General features: G+C 38.0%; 2 protein-coding genes across 6 annotated transcripts in view; both read right to left on the reverse strand.

The window, feature by feature from the left end:
- The window catches only part of LOC121647858 (guanine nucleotide-binding protein G(o) subunit alpha-like), a 22,334-nt gene extending 17,296 nt beyond the window's left edge, over nucleotides 1-5,038 (reverse strand). For 2 of the 4 annotated variants that reach the window (XM_041997616.1, XM_041997643.1), the window contains exons 1-5: nucleotides 4,867-5,037; nucleotides 4,465-4,600; nucleotides 4,303-4,394; nucleotides 4,103-4,195; nucleotides 3,404-3,564 (exon numbers count right to left, since the gene is read on the reverse strand). In XM_041997616.1, the coding sequence (XP_041853550.1) occupies nucleotides 3,404-3,564; nucleotides 4,103-4,195; nucleotides 4,303-4,394; nucleotides 4,465-4,600; nucleotides 4,867-4,905 (521 nt within the window). In that variant the 5' untranslated portion in view covers nucleotides 4,906-5,037. Of the gene's footprint in view, nucleotides 1-3,403; nucleotides 3,565-4,102; nucleotides 4,196-4,302; nucleotides 4,395-4,464; nucleotides 4,625-4,866 lie in introns of all 4 variants that reach the window. The other 2 variants (XM_041997625.1, XM_041997634.1) reach the window with 2 other exon arrangements.
- Nucleotides 5,039-5,687: 649 nt separating this feature from the next.
- On the reverse strand, nucleotides 5,688-16,270 carry LOC121647849 (ethanolamine-phosphate cytidylyltransferase-like). 2 transcript variants are annotated; one of them, XM_041997603.1, is made up of 14 exons: nucleotides 15,808-15,919; nucleotides 14,604-14,691; nucleotides 10,899-10,987; nucleotides 9,680-9,841; nucleotides 9,509-9,575; nucleotides 9,347-9,431; nucleotides 9,232-9,273; nucleotides 8,566-8,698; nucleotides 7,551-7,633; nucleotides 7,394-7,471; nucleotides 7,237-7,302; nucleotides 7,086-7,151; nucleotides 6,912-7,000; nucleotides 5,688-6,777 (listed from the first exon to the last, which is right to left on the reverse strand). In XM_041997603.1, the coding sequence occupies exons 1-14, from the start codon at nucleotides 15,812-15,814 to the stop codon at nucleotides 6,663-6,665; spliced, it is 1,170 nt and encodes a 389-aa protein (XP_041853537.1). In that variant the 5' UTR covers nucleotides 15,815-15,919; the 3' UTR covers nucleotides 5,688-6,662. The 2 variants fall into 2 exon arrangements, with proteins under 2 accessions (XP_041853537.1, XP_041853528.1); XM_041997594.1 differs by lacking the exon at nucleotides 14,604-14,691 and having other exon boundaries at nucleotides 15,808-16,270.
- Nucleotides 16,271-18,213: the final 1,943 nt, after the last annotated feature.

The following is an 18,213-nucleotide window of genomic DNA, read 5'->3' on the forward strand; positions in this document are numbered from 1 at the left end:
TACTCTGAGTTTGGGTAAGGAGGGAATAATAAAAAAAATGAATATACAGACAGTCGCACACAATAAATTGTTGGTCCATGGTCGCACATTGTTACATGTCATCGTCTTTCTTCGTTGTAGGAGAACTACCTTTGTAGTCATGACAACGCCTAACACGGCGGCTAATGGTCATATCACCGTTTATCTACAAGTTGAGGGACAATATAACGTTTGTACTCACAGAACAACGTAACAGCAGGCTATACAACCGAGGAGGACCCATTAACCATAAAACTTAGCATCGAACCATTTAAATTACGACCTCTTGGTTACAGCTAACTGCTAACTGTGTGAAAGTTCATACTTACCGGTCGAGAAGAAATGTTGCCAACTCTGCATCAGACTTCAGTCCTTTGTTGTTACGAAGCTGTCTCCAGCGCGTGAAGGCGACGCCGATATTTATTCTAGTTTTCCCACGCTTCTTGTCATACAGCTTCTGTGACTCGTAGCGTACTTTTTTCTTCTTACCAGAAGCTAACTCTGGCGGTGATATTGGTCGCTTTGAAGTGGTTTCATCCATGCTTTATATCAAATAGACAAGCCAAGGTCGATTTGTCTAAACTTCTCTGGAAGCTCTGCTCTCACAAATTCACGTGAAGATTGGTGAGGCAATTCAGTCGAAACACTGCCACTGTGCGAAGCTCCACCTCTTCTTCCCTTTCTCTCAACTAATGTAGGAATCGCTTCTGAGCTGTATATTCGAGCTGCTCTGCTATAAATTGTCTTATACTCACTCTACTGGTGGAAAAAAGGTACTACAACTTTTACGGACCGTAAAAAGTTTAAAAAGAACCAATAACTTTGTAATTTCATAAAATATCACATATGAAATGATGGCAAATGACATGTTTTTAAACTTTCTAATTATGGTATTTGTTATTTTTTACATGAATTTATATTGAAAATCCTACAGATTCTGCCTTTAACAGAAGGATTTCAAGTTAATTAAAGCTCAAGTTGATTAGAAGAGTTTTCAAACACACTTTACCTCAACAGATAACTTCTACTAACCACAAATTCCCTTTTAGGAACATTAAACGGCTCAGTTCGAGCCCACACTACTATCAGAAGTCATTTTACACATGTGGGTGCCTGGGGAAGTCAAGTGTGTCACGACAGTCTAATCCAACATTTCTGCAGGGAGAAATCAATGCAGGGTCCAGCAGAATGAGAACACTGGAAGAAAGCTAGGCGACGTCTCATACAACCCCCAGCTCCTGACTTTATCGAGTTCCGATAATGAAGCTGTCACACCTCCGTCTTTCTCAGTCTGAGCACCTGGAGTAGATTTTATCTTGACACATCGCCTCCCTGTTGCCTCAGAGATAAGAACGTCCATTCAGTCCATTAATTCCACAAAAATAAAAAATATATAAGAAAACAAAATTTTGGTCTCACTTAGGGATTGATACAAGCCAGATGACATTAACCAGCATCTTTAAAAGCTAACAAATGCCAAGAAGCATTTTGGTTTAGTTAGCAGTTAATTAAATTAAAAAGGTGTGACGATTATCATTTTACAGGAGATCTACCTGGTAGATGCTGCCTGATTGTTTCACCATCAAATTTTACTGATAATTACTAAGGTTTTTTAGAGTTCAAACTATTCTTTTCCTTTTACGTTTAAACCAAAAATAGCTGAGAGATAATCATACTGCTTGACTTAAGACTTATTGTGTTTTGCTGTTGGGGAAAAACAAAAACTGGAAGATGCCAAAAAGGTTTCAGGGACATGATTTCCCTTGTGTAAAAGTACAATTTAATGAGGGGGTGATGGGGCAAAGTCAATTATAATAAAAGTTTAAGATTTAACCTCGCAAAATGACAGTTTTGAGTCCTCTAGAAACTCAAGCTTTGATTCTGAACAGATTGTTTTTTGTGTGGCTTGCAGATGTCGGTCAGATTTGTCACTGAATAGCTACGGTGAGCAGAACATGAACACATCTGCCAGATGTGTAAAATTACAGAAACACTAGGAGCATGTCAACATTAACTGCGTTCACTTTGCACAGCTGAAGGGATTATAGTCCAATTCAAAAAGCAGTTTTCAAGAAATTTTGAGGTGAGAATTAAAAATCACACAAAAAGGGAAAGTTTGAACTCCTGTTTGATCAAGTTTTCTCCCAAACTTGATTTTGCTGTGAGGAAGCAATATCTTGGGGATCAGTCCACACCAGGAGCCCCCACCCACCCATGACCACAGGGGCCACCACCACAGAATCAGTCCGGATCATGGCCAACCGGAGCCCATGCAGCAACCATAAGGATGAGGTACAGGATCTCACCAACCACCCTAACAAGGGCGATCACTGCAGCAGCAACCCTGCAGATTGACCAGGTCTAGGCCTCAGCATGTAGGATTCCAATAAGGCAAAGTAGAAGAGTCACAGCTGGCCATTAAAAATATATACACTCATATATGATGTGTCATTTCTAACCATATTAGTTTTTACAAAAAGAAGAAACAAACAAAACAATTCTATGTTTACTCTTTAGTAATTCACAGTAACAAAAAGAGGTGTGGCATACGTTTTGTTGCATACTGATAAGGCCCAAAGAACCATGTCATATTAAATTTTGTAGTCATAAAAAAAAAAAAAAAAAAAAAAAAAAAAAAAAAAAAAAAAAAACACATTTGTCCATTTGGCCAGAGGAAAATACATTCTTCACCAGATAATACTGTTTTGCATAAGAGCAAAATAATAATGTCACTTATGAAAATAAATTCTGCTCTTCAGCAATGATGATACATAGAGACACTCGACATACTCAGCAACCTACGCAGAGTTGTGAGGTAGGATTTTATGACCGTGCAGGCTGCACAATTGTGCGGCTGAAGGACAGCGGCTGGAAAAAACAAGTTATTGCCATACAAGGGGAAAGGGAAGGGGAAAAAAAACACTGATTTAATTCTAATGCCATCAATGTCACAATTTAAGCACATATTTTCCAAAGGAGCTGCTTAGTTTATAAAATGCTGTTAAATTATAAACAGAATCCACAAACTGTCTACTTTTAGTTACCTCAAGCTACAGCCTTGGACACATGCTGCTGTACTGCTTCTTAAACATGAAAACTGTCATTTATTCATGTTTCATCCACCCCACCCTTATTTCCATCCACTTGGATCTCAGTAAACTGCCCCCCTTCTTGTTTTTTTGTTTAATGTGTTCCCCATTAAGCCTTCCATTCCACAAATGTCACACAAAACATTTCCTGTAGGTGAGTTATTCTCAGCATTCCCTTTACTGTTGCTCTGTATTGACATGATGCGACAACACACTCCTGATTGGGCAATTTTCCTTGACATTTCCACCATCAGTCATAATTGGAGGGCGTTAATCGTTAAGGTCAGTGTACTCACTAAAGTGCAGAGTCGTTCAGCTCAAACTCGTAACCTCTGGCGGCGGCTGTTCTCACCCCGTGATCGGCCCAAAGAGCAAAGAAGGCACGAGCCACAAAAGGAAGCAGCTCCTGGTCCTCTCCAACACACTGGCTGCAGGATAGAATGGAGCGGGCGTGTACCTGATCGGGACCATTTAACAACATTACATTGTTTAGCTATTTGGAGATAAACTGCTATGAAAGTAAGATTTTTTAAATCTCATTAGAATATAAATAATTCATTACAGATTGTACAAATTACTTTTTTTTTTTTATTATTATTTGTGTAAGCATCTTGGAACCTTTAGGCTTCCCTCGTATACCATTTATTAATTTATGATATGCAGCCCGATGTGTTATCTAAGTAAGACAGATTTTCCTTTGGTATTAGAAATGTGATCCAATCTCAGCATGCATTTCAATTAGAAAGACTTAGGTAACTTATAAAGTAAAGATGTTTTAAAAGCAGCTTGACCTTCTCCAAATACAGTCTGGCTGGCCCAGTTACACACAGCATTCTGCATGCATTCAGGGATATTTCCTATTTAACTGCATGACTCCTAGATAAAACTAAAAATCCATCAGTCATCCATACTGATGCTGTATCAAACAGCTTAAGAGTGACATCTAGTGTAATAAAAAGATACATTAAAACGACACCAATGCTTTTATAGCTCACCTTGTTCTTCTTGTTTGCGAGATTTATCCGCAGCATGCCCATTCCTTGTAGAACGATCTTCATAGAGGTCAAGAGGTTGTCTAATACTGCAGGCTGTGAACAAAATAATCCTCATCTAATGTGCCGTTATAGATTCCGAAAAAGATGTTTTGGCTTCTTTAAAGATATTATTGAAAAAAAAAGTTCTACTTATTTCACACCTTGAAACTAATGAGCTCCTGTTTGGAGAAACCACAGCTGTAGATGATCTTCATCTGTTTAATCACTGTACTCTTTCCACTCTCTGCAGCTCCTAACACAAAGCGGATCAATTATTTCTACTAAAAATGCCAATGAAACTGAACATCTGAACGTAAACTTACCAAGCATAAGGATTTTGACCACATTCTTCTCAGCTTTGGCTTGTTCACAAATGTCTTGCTCGATTTTAGAGTTCTGCAGTTTTGCTCTTTTTCCCTCCTCTGTGACATCCTGCTGAAGGCACATTCCCATGCAAATCTAAGGGAAAAGTTTTAGTTTGATCTGGTGAGACAGCCAAGGCTAAATATTCTATTACTGGTTTTTATATGTTAAGAAGAAATTACGAGTTTTAACAGATGAAACAGACAAGAGTCTGAAAATTAAGCATTTCATTGGCTGAAGTGTTAAGGGGAAAAAAAAGGCAAACGTGACTAAATATTCCTCGCTGCCACACTTTGGTAAAGTTGTACACGTTGTGAGGTCTAATAGCCTAAATTTATCAGGCAAATTAAAAGCTATTTTACCTGCAGAGGCTGTGGCAGAGTATTTAAACAACAAAGCATCCCTCTACTGTTGTGTCGTTTCTTTCCAGATAAAAAAAAACGCTAACAAGTCAACGGAAGCGTTTGTTTTGTTTCTTGTTTTCCCATTTTCGTGTTCGCGAATAACGAAGTTAATCAGCATAATTGGGGGCACGTGTACAAAGTGAAGTCATTCACCGGAAGTCACAAATGAAATCTCCTTGAATAAGCTTCCTGATAAATTTTCACATTTTCTATCAGTTAATTGACATCTTTTTATATTTCTTTTATGAGATCAGTGTTAATGTACAAGTTTATATATCTGTTAGAACTCACAGAACTTGGCTTCCTATTAATCACTCTGTAATTATAGAGGTCTGACATTTACCAAACTCTGTGTGACTCATGTTGCTAAATTCAGAGCAGATCATCTTTTCTAATCAAAGGTCACTTACCTGTCCAAAACATGCATCCACCTGAATGATATTTATATACCCTATTGCTTCATTTACCTCTACTGTTCAATAATAATCTGAATAAATGACAAATCTTCAAACACAACTTTTCTGTGGAGGTAAAATTAAGACATGAAGCAGCCTTTTAGAATTGTATTATTATTATTATTATTATCATCATTGGCAATAATATACTGTAATCAAATCAGGTTCTATTGTATGTCAGCTGGGAGCTGTCAGTAACATGGAGATCATAGTCTACACTTAATACATTCCAACTCAACACATAGATATACCATTGTACTTTATAATATGGGACCATCTATACAGCAGTTAATGCAGTGGAGGTGAGTAAAATATACATCTACAAAAAATATATTATTTAATTCCATTTGATATAGACACAGAGGTTAAATCATTCAGGACTCAAGTGACAGAATGAAGTCTACTTCATGTTCAAGTCAACAACACTTTGCATTTGTCATATTTCTCTTCTTATGCTAAGAAAGCTAAAGGTTAAAAGTGTAGTTTTTCTCTATACTATCTTTACTCAAAGGAGCGTTTGTTTAAAAAAGAATTGCATTAAAACTTTTGACCTTCAGGTCTCGACAGTGTACAGTTTGAAGTTAAAAAAAGAAAAGAAAAAAGACTATTATTAAAACAGAACAATTCTGATGACTTCAGACCAGTCAGTGCAGAGTGGAGTAGTATATGGTTGCACAGTACATGAGGTCCAGAAAGAGTAAAAGTTTTAACATAGTCTTACTTCTGACGGTCGTTAGAAGAGAAAAGCAGGGAAAAATCTCCCCTGGTTTTGTAGTGGTTTCAGAGACCTGCAGAGAGCCTGCAGTCACATTATAATACTTACATACATACAGTATATATACACAGACTGATTAGTTGTGGGGCTAAGCCTGTTACTAGGCAAAATGCAGCAACAACCCCACAGAAATTATATATCAAATCACTTTCTTGTTTTGTAATTAAATGCCTGAACCAACATATCCAGCTTTCACACCTCATGCGCTCAGAAGTCGTGATAATATTCAATCTTTGTTTTTGAAGGCAAAAATAAGTACGTGAGGAATTTGGAAATATCCAAAGACATAAAATAAACATTTCAAGACGCAGTGACATCTTCCTAGTACTGACTTATCATTTATCCTATTACAGCCACAAGTAGCTGCCACAGCAGACCACCTGGCATTAATAAAAGGCTTCTGTTATTAGCCAGGACCATGTGCAGAAAGTGCCATAACACTTACAAAATAGTTCATTTAACTGTACAGGAGTTAACGTTAATTGATCTTGTCAGTGTTAAGTTGAGGCCACAGTTGGTGACACCTACAACACAGCTTGGGCTCTTTCTTTAGTCTTATCTTCCTGTTGTCGCTTCATGGCCTGAATCACAGCAATCTCTTTGGCCTCCTTTTTCTGATTCCTTGCCTCAAATAGCAACCTGAATTAAAGCAAAGAGTAAGCAATCAAAATAAGTGAATACCTAAGCATTAATATATTACTCAGTGTTACAGTATTTCATCCATATTTATCCTACAAATGCAGGAGATATATTATAATTTCAGATGTCTGCACCTGTTTTTGATTATCCTTTGCACAATAGCATCTGTAGTGAGGCTGTTCCCACTATCAACCATACGCAGGATTCCTTTTCTCCTCGGCTCCTGAGTATGAAGCAAAAAATGATCAAATAAATAAATAGTGCAGACTCATGAGGTGTTTCCTAAACATGGCTAACTGGTTTCTTACAGCGTATGGGTCAGATCCATCCTTGTCAGGATATATTTCTGTCTTCCCATGACAAACAAGATCCACCTGAAGATTCAAGGTTAATAGTGAGTCAATAAATTAATGTGACTGTGATTTACTTTGTGGTGAGAAATTATTGTACTGTGTTTACCTTTAAATGGTCCAGCAAATCTTTTGTGACTGCAAACGGTGCACCAATCACAACTTCTGACACATACTGTAAAAAAATAACCATATAAAATCAATGTAGACACACATATGATGTAGAGTACTCTGAGTTTTGAGAAATCTTGATAAGGAGAACATACTCGACAAGCCAGGACGCTGAGCGTTCTCTCATGGATGTTCATGATGGGGTAGTTTTTCCCTTTGTAACGATTCACCTCCTGAAAAATATGAATATTATGTAGAAAATGCCAAACACTTAATCAGAGAGAAAGTGAATCCATCACCAGGATGCCTCACCTGGTCGAAGTGCAACCCCACTATAATGTATGGCTTTTCTGCAAGCTTGTGTACTGCTTCCAGGAAGTCCACATGGCCAATGTCTGACAGCAGACTACTCAAGGATGACAGCGTATTTAATAATAACTGCTGTTGCAACATCTCCCAGGATTGTAATCACTTACTATTGTTCAGTAGCTCTGAAGTATAATAAAAATTAAACTCTACACAACACTACTTGCTTTCCGCCACACAGGGAGCTGCTCTACAGCTGCATATTGCTAGTTATCCTGCTGTGGCTGTAATTAATGCACCAGCAGTACAGGGGAGAAGTCATTGGGTTATTAACCAGTAACACAGACTGAAAATGAGGTCGAAGAGAAGGAAAGTGATAGTCAATCAACTGAGTCCAAACTTGGCACCGTTTTTTTCCACTACCCTTTTCTTCCTCTTTCTAATATGGCTTCATTATTCATTAAAAGTACTTGGTTAACATTAAATATTAAAGTACTTAGTTAAGGTTTGAAAAGAGGTCTTGCCCTACATTTTCACTCCTGTTACCTTTCCATCTCATTCAGTTAAACGTCAGAATGAGACAAGTTTTTTTTATGAAATGTTGTGCTTTCTGTGCCATAATTAATGTTTTGTGCAACGTATTTTCTTCTCTTTTGTTTTATGGTATTAGTGTTTGTGTTTTCTGAAAGGTTGTGCTTTTAGTTTTATATCTTTCTTTATGTTGTTTTCACTGTTTTTTTTTATATTTATAAGAAGTGTTTTGTATTTTCTGAAATTCTATTTAATGAAATGTTATGTTTTCTTTTGTCTTTGTGTTTTTTTGTATGTGTTTTCTATTTTCTTCTCTTGTTCTGTTTGTGCAGTGGTGTTGTGGTTTACGCCTCATGATCACAGAACCATACAGACGCTGGAGCATTTACAAGCAGTAGTTATAAAATTTTACTGTCAGTTTGATATAATTTCTGTTAAAAAGGTGGAAAGGTTTGTTGTTTAATATAATGTTTAATTTATAAAAGGATACGGAAGAGGTCGAAGGCTCCTGCTACATAGATGATGACGTCTCCTGGTTGAGGCTCCTGGCCTGAGGCAAACTGAATGATCTTCTGTGAGGTCTGCAGGAACTGGGACACTCCTGTCCAAGGACTGTGACCCTTCTGAACATGTGACCCCCCACAACCAAGAAAAACACATAATAAGTATAAATTGAAAAAGAGAACTGGTAGTAAAACTACCTCATCGTCACAGCCTAGAATGAATCTTTGTGTTACATCACTGCCACCAAGTGGCGTGTGCACTAATGTCACATTTTGGTAAAAGGCAGACTAAAAGCTTTATTCAGTCTGAACCAACACAGCATCACTCTCCCAGCCTTGTAGAAATGTGAAGAGACCCTTAGCTGCTTGAGAGTTAAGGCTTGTTGGCAATGAGTTGCTTTCCCCATCCAGAAACAGAAGTGGCATTCACTGTTTACTGGCAAGGCCTTCTGCATGATTACTAAGTGGGGCCAGAAAAAGGTTTTTATTTAATAATGTCTGACATCTGGCTCTAAGATTTTTTTTCTACTAAAATGACAAAACCGCTGAAGTCAAAGAGCCAAGAAATTTGTGCCAGACTACACTGGTAAGTTTTCCTGCAAAAGCTGATCATTTTGCATTTGCTGCGAGTGAAATCTGAAATTAAGCTTCACCTTTCCAAAGTTGTCTGTATGCTGCTGATAGTCTGAACTGTCCTGAAAAGAAATGAGGAGAAAGTTAGTATTGTTTTCATAGCTGGGGGCATATTGTAGACAATGTGATACTTACAATGTTGCTGTGGTGTGCTTTGGTCATCAGGAGCATTCGCCCAACCAGGTCTGTGGTTGAAACTCCCTGAGTCCTCTTACACTCTCTGCAACAACATGTTTAACTTTAACACACACAACATGCAACGCTCACCGTTGTGCACATTTGAAAGGGAAAGTTCACCTGTAGCGTCCTGACTTCTTCACCTCTTCATACGTATCTTTTCCATCCACTGTCAGTGTTATATCATCTGAAACGACGTAGCCTGCTCAGTGATCTCAGATTCCCCAATCAGAATTATTTATGGCTTTGAAAGCATTTGTGTTTAAATGAAGCAGTGTGGTGGTACCGCACCTCCATGCACACAGAAGTCACAGTTGTACTTGTCTAATGTCTCGAGAGTGGTGACATAAGGAGCTCCTTCCACAACTTCATCCACCCATTTTATGGCACGCACCATCTTATATCTTTCTGCCTGAGTGAAGACAGGTGGACCCTTGTGCTTTGCAATTTCACCTTAAAAGAAAAAAGGAAAAAAAAACTGACATTAAAACAACACAGAGGGTTTTCACTAAGACATTTTATTATCACCTCTGCAGATACAGAGGTTGCTGACATATATGCTGACCCTGACCCTGAAGGGTGTTCACATTGCCAGAATTCCTGAATGTGTCACAGGAGGGCGAGGCAACCAAGTTCTTTCATGTCGGATTAAAAATGAGAGATTCAAACTTAACAGGTTACATGGACGCCAAAGAAAGTGATCAGATAAGCTGTGCATTTACATGTCCAAAAGAAATTGATCAAGTTTCGCTTTTAACATTGTACAAAGTGCTTCTGTTCAAACAATATGGATGTTTTTCGTGTAATTGATAACATTCAAAGTCGGCAGAAAAAGAGACACACTGTATCCTTGATTCAATATTTGAGTTTCTCATGTTCTTTCTAGTTAAACAGCACATATTTCTCTTGCAATCTCAATCACCAAGAGGTTGAGAGAGGAGCTTTAAAGCACCCCAAGAACTATTTGTTGACTTTGTTGCCCCCCTCCTCTTCCAAATGCCATGAGTTAGGGGATGAAAGTCCAAAGTAAAGACTAACGATAAAACTCCTGAATGGAAGCAGGATTGGAAAATTCCATAATGATCCTTCAGACAATTATACATATTCAATGGCCTGAATATAATATAATAATCATTTTTGGCATCAGTGTGACCACTGTGAATGTTTGTCTCCATGTTGAGGGTCTACTGTCACCTGAGCAGCAAAATCTCAGTTCATACCAACATATGAAGTGAAACCGAACTCTGCTCGTGGAAATCTCAGTTTCACAAAAATAAGAACAATGGTTTTATCACTCTCCTTCTGAAAGCCTTTTTAATTACATGACTTAGCTTACTCAGTGGAAGAATATCTCAATATTTGCTCGCTCTGTACTCCACTACAGAAACTTACATTATCTAACAGACATTCAAAGCCACATTGATTGCCATAACAGAAAGAGTAACTGCACACTATGCTAAAAACAGGAGTAGCTGCTATTTATCAGATAAGTAATGTTTTTGAGCCTTACTGTCTGTGTGAACTCCAACAATGAGGTAATCTCCCATAGCTTTGGCCTGTCGCAGCTGATTTGAGTGGCCGTAATGCACCATGTCATAGCTGTGAAGGATAAGTACAAAAGACAAAAAAAATTGAACGTTAACAAATCTTCATATCGTAACAGAGGAAGATTGTTTGTAAAACAAGGGGTTGTGGGAATTTGTCCCTTTCTTGAAATTTGCTTGTCACATTCCCTTTGTTGTAGACCTTATTCCTGATCAGCATCTCTGCACTCAGTCTGATCAATCTGTCTCTATCACCTGGCTACATACTACAGGCATGTAAGGCAGCTGTTACCAATTCATTGTTAAAAATGTTACTCCTAATACCATTGCTGTGGAGGGAACGGCACAGACCCATATCCAAACCCTTTAGTTTACCACTAAAAGAAAGGGTTTTCTTGTAAATGTTAAAATAAGAAAAATACCCATTTGCAGGAAAATGGTCTAGATCAAAAATTTTAGCCTGGATAAAAAAATGTATCAAAAGTGCATGAGTAAAAGCTGCAAACAACTTCCTTATTGGCTATATAAATAATCCCTGCTGGTTCTCTTAGTCCTAAACACTGCCTTTAATACTGCTGAACACAGTAAGACACACAGTATAATTGAGCACAAGCTGCTTTGCACTGGTTTAAGTCAGATTTATTTGACAGTTTCCAGTTTGTACATGTAAATGGTGTTTTTTGTAGATCTTAACTTCCTGTGAGGAAAGTTATTGTTGACCAGGATTTGACTTTATGTGGGGACAAAAATACTGACATGCTTTCTGTTTCTACAGTTTTCAAATACTTTTCTAATTGTTTTAATCCCTTACTTTTATTATTTCCTCTATTAATTGATATGTTGTCTTTTGTGTTGTGTTTTATTTACCTGTTTTATTTCAATTCTTGCTATGTAAAGCACTTTGGGTTAAACCTGTGTAGATAAAACTGAAGTAAATGAAAAGCTATCTCCACCTCAACTGCAAAAGATCAGCGCATTTTCCATTTATGAGCTACAACATGCAAATCCATAATCTTTAAATATTCAGTGTTCTGTTTTCAACCAATCAATATAACCTATAAACAAGTGAATGGTGAGGTGAGTTCTTCCCTCTTTCTAATTTCCAGCTATGATACCATCTGCTGATAATTAGATTAACACAGATAGGAGACTGAGACTGCAGCACAGTAATCTAGCATAGTAACAGATGGACATTAGCCTCCTGTCACTCTCACTACTGTTAACAGCTGACTTCTCACTAATATTTTTGTCTTCCTTTCTGCTCTCTGTTGCTTGTAATACAGGCACATGAGATGATCACAGCATTACTGGACATATTCATTTCAGTACAGCAGCTACTACTGCAATTCTGTTTGACAGCACACTGATTGAATCTTCAAGTGAAGAAGAAGTGTTCTGAAAACAATCAAAGGAAAAACAACAACACTGCCACTACTACATTATAGGTTAACACAGGTAACAGAATCCCATGTTGTTTTCAGCTGCTGGCTATGCTAACGACGGACTGCATCTGCACCTTACTGCAGTATCAGTATACACAGCCTGGCTGCAAATCAACTGAAATAACATTTAAAAGACATAAAGTACAACTAAAAAAGAGGCTTTTTGTCAAGGGGGCAAGAAATGTTCTGTATGTCCTATGTTGTCAAACTATTGAAATGGGATCCATGTGTCCAGGCTCTTAGGTGATAGAGCAAGCCAAGAAGAATGTAGTAAGGAGGAGCATTTGGAGGTGAATGAAAAGAGATGAAAACTTAGAGCCCCAGACAGGCTGAGTTACATAAGACAAGGAGGCTACTTTTTGAGCAAGCTGCTCAATAAGTGACTATTCCTGATGCATTTCTTTTAGCAGGGACGGTTCATGAGCGTATCACTGTTTGATGATGAAATATTAATTAGCAAAGCCTGTTAGCAGACACCCAAACAGCATCTAAGCTTCTCAAGGGCAGAAACAAGGAGACGTTTGTGCAGAGATGGATAGAATGTGATGGACACGTGCAGGAAATGCCAGCAGAAAGCAACAAGGTTAACTGTCAGGACACTGATTGTCTAAGAGACAGCAAGGCTTGGATGAATGAACAGTCCACCACTGGTTCATGGAGGCCTTAAAAAGTGTGTTTACACACACTAACTCAGCAGATAGCTGAAGTGGACTCTACACTTTTTCTTGATAATGCCTCTCTCACAACTGATCTTTAAACCCTGCCGCGTCACTTCAGGGTGACAAACAAGAACAGAATGTCTCTTTGTGCATGTAAGAAGAAGCAGGAATATTCAAGTGAAGGGGCCATTCCTTGGAATTTTCGTCTCACACTGCTGACAAAGCTAGATGCCTGTAAGAGCGCGTCGATGTCCAGTGTAGGGCTTCTGGAAACAATGTGCTCAGTGACAGGGAAGACAGAAACAAACCACACTGGTCTTAGCAGGTGAGGGCTGGAGGGGTTAAAGGGGTTAATGACCTGAGTTCTGTTGACATTGGCTCTCTTTGCATGCTCACCCCAGCGGTTAATATTCCGGCATCCCAAATATTCCGCAACATGGCATCAAACAACAGTTACACAGCCACACATAAATGGCAGGAATTCAACTAGAGAAAGCCACCGTAATCCTGGCCTTCATACACAGAAATTCAAAACATCTGTTTTGTCGCTACAGTTTGCAACCACCAAGACTCGGTCGCATTACTGAATCTGCTTATTAGTTTCTCTATGAATGGGGAAATAATTTAGCTTTAAAATGTTAGAGAATAGCTCATAGTGAGATATGGGTATGGCTTGATTTATTTAACTTACACGTGAAAGATAAAAAAAAATTAATTTCGCCACCACAAATTACAATAACATATCGTTATGTTGGAGAGGAGTTAACCAATGAATATTTGAGCTTTATGTTGCTAACACGTCTCAAACTAACTGAACATCAAACCAGCTATTTGCTGCTCTTAACAAATCTTTGCAAATGGAGTGATTTCATACTCATTTTTATGCTGAAATTTTTGCAATCAACTCAGTACACTAGTGTATTAAAAATAAGTTACAGATGTAATTGTCAATATTATGTTTCATTCTTCAAAGAAACACACTTCCTGATGAAATCTGTGCATATATTGGTCTGTGGACAAGACTTGTTGTTATCTTTTTTAAAGATCTAAGTACCATGAACAAAAATCCTTTGGGTTGTCAAAGATTAATCAAGTGATGTTTAATTCAGTCCAATTTAATTGATTGTTTCCAGGGGGAGCCGCATTCTGATGATGCACTGGTCCTCACTGGGGAGCTCAGCTTTGCTGTGGACTCTCACCAAAGTACAAAGATGAGGTGACTCACTGCTGACTCAGCACTAAAAGTGAGACTGAGAGTAAAGTGTTGAACATGCTTCCTATCTCAAATTCATCCAAATCCTTTCAGCTCCTCCTAAATCAAACCACAAATCCTGTTCAGGCTGTTTGTCTTTATTACTGTGCAAAAGGTTTGAAAAGTCAGCATAAATGGACGAGAAGTCTAATACTACATAAGCATACTAAATGTGGAGTCACTTTCAGTGACTAAAAATGTTGTTTTCCAACATTTGTGCCACAAAAATGAACTTTGTCTACAAGACATGATAATGCAGATTAAAGTGGAGGGCTGAACAAATCTCAGTCTGTTGCCTTTGATTAAGGTTCCCATAACCTTATTGACTCCAGGGATGAAAGATCATGGCTGACACTGCTTTCTGACCCGAGCTTCCAGGCTGGGATGTGTAAAATCAAGAGGATTTCTGAAATGACAGTAATTAAAGGGTTCTTATGACATCCTTGTTTGTAGAGATGTTATTATAGACACATGACGGTGGAAACAGGACTGCTTAAGATAAGGATGAATGTGGGCTGATCTTTGGCCATCCTACTGACAGGCACCAGCCAATAAGAAAGGCAGAAGTGTAATTAACCAATAGTCGAACCATATGGGTTCATCAGTGGCAGCAAGGTGGAAGATGGTATTTAAGTTTTTTTTGTTGTTGTTGTTGTTTGTTTGTTTTTACATAAAATTATTAGATTGGAATTACTGATTATTTGTTGTATTTTTTTTAAGGTATAAAAGTTTCAAAGCAGCAAATAATATGCCTGACTGATACAAATAATAGCTCAATTAACAGTCTGTAAAGTCTATTGGTCTTTTATTATCAAGAGCATTGGCAATGTGCCAGTTAAACATATCCTATATACTATGATGTGCTCAAATAGCATTTTTGAATGAAAAGTATGAGCATACAAAAGATAATGTGCACGTCCAGTCAACATGTGACACATTCTTTTAGGTACAACTATGTCATATACAGCTTTTATTTTTTTTCTTACTAAGAGAAAGGAAGGGAGAATTACAACAAATACATTTATGGTGTTGTCACAAATGATGGCAAATGATGGAGAAGGAAGGTCCAGCCAGAAATCTTGATGAATAATTTTGAAAACTGAATCTTAGATTCTAATTTAGTGACTGAAATACATTAAAATTGTTAAATAATTTACACTGATACTTTGACTGAGTCGTGATCAATAGCAGTGTTATGTAACAGCATGTAAACGGCGGTGCTCCAGAAATGTAATGCATAGTAAGAAATAAATGAATAAATAAAGCAACTGATTTGTCTTGACCTACACTGGCTTTGTTTAAAGCGATTAATCCACTCAGTCAAGGACATAGGCCAGATAATATTCAGGGAAAAGTTTTGCCTGCACTGACTTGAAGGGGAAATAAGCAGCTTCCCTGCTGCAGGCCTATTCCGGTATCAGGTGAAAGGCTGACACCCCCATTCAAACAAGCATGATGCAAATGATGAGAACAGGGTCGTGGGATTTTAATCAAACTAACAATATTCCGCTAAGTAACTCACCAGCCATCGCACCAAACACGGATTCTACGCCTCCTCTTCTCAGGACTGCACGCTGCAGCGCCCGGGGTCGTCCCTGCGTCTTTCCCGGCTGCTGTGTTCACTTGGTGGTGATGATGACCGTTCTTGATCATTTTGAAGCTGCTGCCGAGTCTCTGGAAAAGGGCGACTTACACCGACAGATCCACTCTCTTCAAATGAGGTGTTTTTCCGCAGCGTGTCAGGTTTGCTCCCCGTCTCGGTGAAGGATAGCCGGTTACAGTGTCAGCAGCAGCAGCAGCGGTAGAGGTAGGGGCAGCAGCAGTGGTACGATGCACCAACGCCTCCTCCACGACGCAACTACGCACGGCGCGCGGTGCGTCAACTTGGTCAAAGTGCGTCGTGGAAATAAAGAGGAAGGAGGCGACGTGCTACAACTTCTTTCATGTATAGAGCTATGTATGGGTTATATTGTGAAAAATCATAACCGAGCTAAGTGTTTTACACTTGACACATATCAGGTCGTACGATGAAGAGTCTGTGCGCGCGTGCAATTGACACGCTGTTACATAATAAAGACGCTCTCCACTGTCATGTGACAATATTTGGATTCAGCAGTCCATTTGCTGTCCATGGTGACGCTCAGGTGAGATCAGTCTCAGATGTATCCCTTAATATATATATATATATATATATATATATATATATATATATATATATATATATATATATATATATATATATATATATATATATATATATATATATATATATATATATATATCATAAATAAATTTAAAAAACTACAATTATTCTGCACTTCTATTTTACTGAAACGAAAGGGTAATATAAAGTAAAAACATAAATGTTTACATGTGCTTGGAAAAACCAGCAAATACACATCATATCACCATATGATATATAGGCTATACGATTTGAATTTGGAAATACACTGAATATAGAAATAATGAAAACAGGGTAAAGGCAAAGCTGTAATCCAACATGCAAACATATTGATTAAATTGCACTGTATTCAATACAATGAATTCATCCACTTTGAGGTCATTTCAAGGTGTGTGGTAACGCCTCCCTCCCCCAAACCTTATTTATAACGATAACCTGTTAGACATCTTTAAGTATGATTTATTGTTTTCATCCCAATACAATCTGCTTAAAAAGAAATTATATATATATATATATATATATATATATATATATATATATGTGTGTGTGTGTGTGTGTGTGTGTGTGTGTGTGTGTGTCCTACAATGTGTTACTGCTAGCAATAATAATAATGATAATAATAATTATTGTTATCATTATAATATAATCTGAGTAAGTTATGAGTAACAGTCCAATATTATGAGGGGCCGGTTGAGACATTATTCAGAATTACCCTCTCACAGACACATGTGAAATTTAAGTCATTCACACATTATACTGAAACCTCTAATATATTATACTTAAATCATTCATACACTATGGTGAAACCTCTCATATATCATACTGAAATCATTCACACATTATAGTAAAACCTCTCATACACTATGCTGAAAGGCTCTCACATACTATACTGAAATCTCCTCTTATATACTATACTGAAATACTCTTAAACACTATACTGAAATCATTCACCCACTATAGTGAAATTTCTAAAATCGCATTTCACTAATATGTATGAAAGGAATTCTACTAGTGTGTGTGAGAGCGAATTTCACTTGAAAAAAGGAAGTCATTTCAGTTGAAACGGAAGTTACGTAGTAGAAAAAACAGGAGCGCATTTTCAAAACAAACCGAAGAAGAAGAAGTAGTTGGAGAACAGACAGATGTTTTGCGAAGACTTATGCTGTATTAATATCTGTTCAGTCGCCTGGAAGTAATCTCATTGATGCAGCTGGCATCTCCAATACTATTCTGGCCTCAGCAGAGACTATTAAGGGTTAACGCGACATCAGCCGGACAACCGACAGTAGTAAGTCTGAATGGGGACATGCTAACTAGCCACCTAGCATAACTCGGCCATTGGTATATACAGTGCTGTAAAACGATGACCTGAACAGCACTGTGAGTCATATCCTGGAGAATACTCCAAACGCAGATGAAGAGTTGTCCAGTGCCGTCCAGGTTTTCCTTTGACAGCATGGCATATTTTAATGGCCGAGTTATGCTAGGTGGTTAGTTAGCGTGTCCTCATTCAGACTTGCTACTGTCAGTTATCCGGTTGCTGTCGTGTTAGACCTAACCCTTCTAATAGTATCTGCTGAGACCAGTATAGTATTGAAAAATTCAGCTACTCCGCTTAGTCATCATAAACTCATGACCACATCAATAGAATTAAACAATCCCACTGCCATTGAACAGAAGCTACACCTGCTATGCTTTCTGCAAACAAGATGACAAGTTGAAAATGTCCGTGTCCCGGCCACAAAT

The sequence above is a fragment of the Melanotaenia boesemani genome, chromosome 2 (assembly GCF_017639745.1).
Source record: "Melanotaenia boesemani isolate fMelBoe1 chromosome 2, fMelBoe1.pri, whole genome shotgun sequence".
Lineage (NCBI taxonomy): Eukaryota > Metazoa > Chordata > Actinopteri > Atheriniformes > Melanotaeniidae > Melanotaenia > Melanotaenia boesemani.